The sequence below is a fragment of the Meles meles genome, chromosome X (genome assembly GCF_922984935.1).
Source record: "Meles meles chromosome X, mMelMel3.1 paternal haplotype, whole genome shotgun sequence".
NCBI classification, from domain to species: domain Eukaryota; kingdom Metazoa; phylum Chordata; class Mammalia; order Carnivora; family Mustelidae; genus Meles; species Meles meles.
This window is the reverse complement of record NC_060087.1, coordinates 75,885,297-75,888,810: the sequence shown is the minus strand read 5'-3', so window position 1 is coordinate 75,888,810 and position 3,514 is coordinate 75,885,297. Positions and strand designations below refer to the sequence as shown.

General features: G+C 42.8%; 1 protein-coding gene across 1 annotated transcript; it reads left to right on the top strand.

The window, feature by feature from the left end:
* The first annotated feature begins 491 nt into the window (after positions 1 to 491).
* Positions 492 to 2,722, top strand: NAP1L3 (nucleosome assembly protein 1 like 3). Its single transcript, XM_045995472.1, has one exon. The coding sequence runs from the start codon at positions 503 to 505 to the stop codon at positions 1,898 to 1,900; it is 1,398 nt and encodes a 465-aa protein (XP_045851428.1). The 5' UTR covers positions 492 to 502; the 3' UTR covers positions 1,901 to 2,722.
* The last annotated feature ends 792 nt before the right edge of the window (positions 2,723 to 3,514 follow it).

Sequence of the window (3,514 nt, the reverse complement as noted above, 5' to 3'; positions counted from 1 at the left end):
GCCTCAGCTACCAAGGAGCATCTGGGAAGGTGGGCGGACCCTGGAGGGCGGCGGATGCTTTTGGTTTTTCATTAGGCTTAGAGATTGTCAATCAAGCTTGCCTAGCAAATGAGACGCGAGCTAAGGGCACACTGGGACCTAAATTAACGGCAGTTCTGACTGCAACGGGTGGGGGCTTGCGATCTAAAGCCTGGAGAGATCTTGGGGTCTTACACTGCGCCATTAGGCTGCGGCACGCGTTGTTTGGCCGCAGGTACAGTGAAAGGCCCTGCCGTCGCCGCTCTCGCCCAGACCCCCATTGCCGCTTCCACCTCTGCGCGATCGCGGCAGCCCAGACCAGCCCAACCCAGCCCCGCCCTGCGCTACTGCTACCCTCGCCGCTGCAACCTCCTCTGCCCCGGCCTCCGCCACTACCCGAGCATCCGTGAGTCATTTTCTGCCCATCTCCGAGCGCGCGGTCTCAGTGGTAGTCACCACATTAAGAGGTTTCCAGGGTTGCAAAATGGCAGAAGCGGATCTTAACATGGTCTCAGAACCAGCCGCCCAAGGGGTTGCTGAAGAGAAGAAGGCTAGCTCCTCTAGTGATTCTGCGGAAGAATCTGACAGCAGTAGCTCTAGCGGCAGCACCAGTTGCAGCAGCCGCAGCAGTAGCCGCAGCCGCTTATATAGAAAGAAGAGAGTATCTGAACCTTCCAGAAGAGCACGGCGGACTCCGTTGGGTAGAAGTTTCGTGGATCGGCTGCCTCAGGCAGTTAGAAATCGTGTGCAGGCGCTCAGAAATATTCAAGATGAATGTGACAAGGTAGACATCCTGTTTTTAGAGGCAATTCACGATCTCGAAAGAAAATATGCCGAACTCAATAAGCCTCTGTACGATCGGCGATTTCAAATAATCAATGCAGAATATGAACCTGCAGAAGAAGAATATGAATGGAATTCAGAGGATGAGGCGTTCAGCAGTGATGAGGAGGTGCAGGAAGACATTAGTGAAATGCCTGCCTTAGAGGGTGATGGAGAAGATGATGACCTTAAAGAAAAACCTGAGGTAAACGCTGAAGAAAAAGGGGTTCGAAAAGAAATTCCTGAGGCAAAGGCTGAAGAAAATGCAGAGTCTAAAGATTTTCTGGGGGTAAAGCCTGAAATGAAAGAAAAGGCTAAGGCAGAAGATAAAGAACAGCCTAAAGCAGCCGAGGCTAAGGCAAAGGCTGCTGGAATAGAGGCTCCTAAAAGAATTCCTGAGGTCAGGCCCAAAGAAAGAGCGAATCTTAAAAGAGCTCGGAAAGGAAAGCCTAAAAAAGAAGATCCTAAAGGCATTCCTGACTACTGGCTGACTGTTTTAAAGAATGTTGACAAGCTCGGGCCCATGATTCAGAAGTATGATGCCCCTATTTTGAAATTCTTGTCAGATATTAGCCTAAAGTTCTCAAAACCTGGCCAGCCTATAAGCTACACGTTTGAATTTTATTTTCTACCCAATCCATACTTCAGAAATGAGATGCTGACCAAGACATATATAATAAAGTCAAAACCAGATCACAATGATCCCTTCTTCTCTTGGGGATGGGAAATCCAAGATTGCAAAGGCTGTAAGATAGATTGGAAAAGAGGAAAGGATGTTACCGTGACAACCACCCAGAGTCGCACAACGGCAACTGGAGAAATTGAAATTCAGCCAAGAGTGGTTCCTAATGCATCATTCTTCAATTTCTTTAGCCCTCCTGAGATTCCTAAGATTGGAAAGCTGGAACCACGAGAAGATGCTATCCTGGGTGAGGACTTTGAAATTGGTCAAATTTTACATGATAACGTCATCCTGAAATCAATCTATTACTATACAGGAGAAGTCAAAGTTACCTATGATGATGGTAAAGGTTATGGAAACAGAAAATATCGAAAATAAAAAAGAGGCTGCCTGAAAGAATTTTCAAGCCTCTCAAAACTTCAAGCAGCAGTGAATCAGGTTTATATAGCCTCAGGCAAGATGGGAGGACTGCTGTATAACCTCAACACTAGCATTCCTTATAGTCTTGTGTTTTCATATTTTCTTGGTAGTCTAAAAAATTGTCTTATAGTGTCCAAATATCAGTATCTAGCCTGTTGCAGTGTAATATTCTTCAAAATATATGAATGCTGTCAGTTATCTAAAGCATGCTCCTTTGGTGCTATAGAGTTTTGTTTTTGCAAAGTCCTTTAGTCATGTTCCTATTAGAATGTAGCTGTGAAAATTGTCATGTCAATTGAGACAAATATTTGCTTGAAAAAAAGAGTTCCTGAAACACCAATGCAAGTGTTTTTTTTCCAGCCCAGAAAACGAAACGTTTAAATCTGCTTGCATTAGCTGTGCCTTCATTACTTTGCTATAGATATACAGTACTTACATTAACTAGAACATCTAAACCATGAAATTTGACTGCTTGAAAAAAGATTAGCATAAATTTAAGAATGTCCATCAAGACCATATATGGTATTATGGCATTTATTTGTGTGACATAGTGGCCTATAAATTAATAATAACAAAGTTATTGTTTACCACTGAAGGGTTAATATGACAGTATTTTTTAAAAGTTTCCTCATCTTATACTGTGTAATTGTAAACTAAAGTTACTAACCACATTTTCTTTGTAGTATGTTGTATTTTGTCTTTCACTGAGATGATCACTATATCATTTGATATTTTTATGTTGTTCTGTTGCATCCTAAAATAAATGTCAAATAAAGTGTATCGTGCTATAAAAATCTAACATTTTTTCCTAATTATAAAAAATGTGGGTCTTCTAGAAAAATTAGAAAATACTGAAGAAAAGGAAATTTAAAAAGATTATATAACTATTATTAACACTCAGATATGTTTCCCAGATCTTTGCTTTTCTTGCATAATATACATTCCAGTGATTGGAGAGAAAGAGAACAGGAGAGAAAGGCTAAGGGAGAGAAGAAAGGGGGAGAGAGGGGGAGGTAAAAGAAGGAAAAAGAGGAGGAAGGTGAGAAGGAGGATGGAAGGTGAGTGGGTAGAAGAGAGGGGGAAGGGAAAGAGAGTAGGGAAGGAAGGGAGAGGGCTGGAGGGGAAGGAGGTTGGGAGTGGAAGGGATAGGAGGGAGTGGGGATAGGGCAGAAGGGGGAAGAGGGAAGTAGCACCTCACCCAGAAAGGACATCTGTATAAGCTGTTGCTTTCACTTCCAAGAGTAGGATGGGTAAATGACATACACCCCCAGATGTGGCTTTTTTTTTTTAATAGATGGCAACAGACTTTCACCTCTTCAGACCTTGAAGCTGGTTATAGGGTAATGAGATCCTGAGATTTTGGGGTTGAGGATCCTTAAAACTCAGCTTACCAGAGAGTTTTGCACAGGGCAGAAAGGCACAAGCACAACAAATAGTAAAATAGATTTTTTTAATATAATTTTATTTTTTTCAGTGTTCCAAAATTCGTTGTTTATGCACCACACCCAGTGCCCCTTGCAATACGTGTCCTCCTTAATACCCACCTCCAGGCTCACCCAACCCCCTACACCT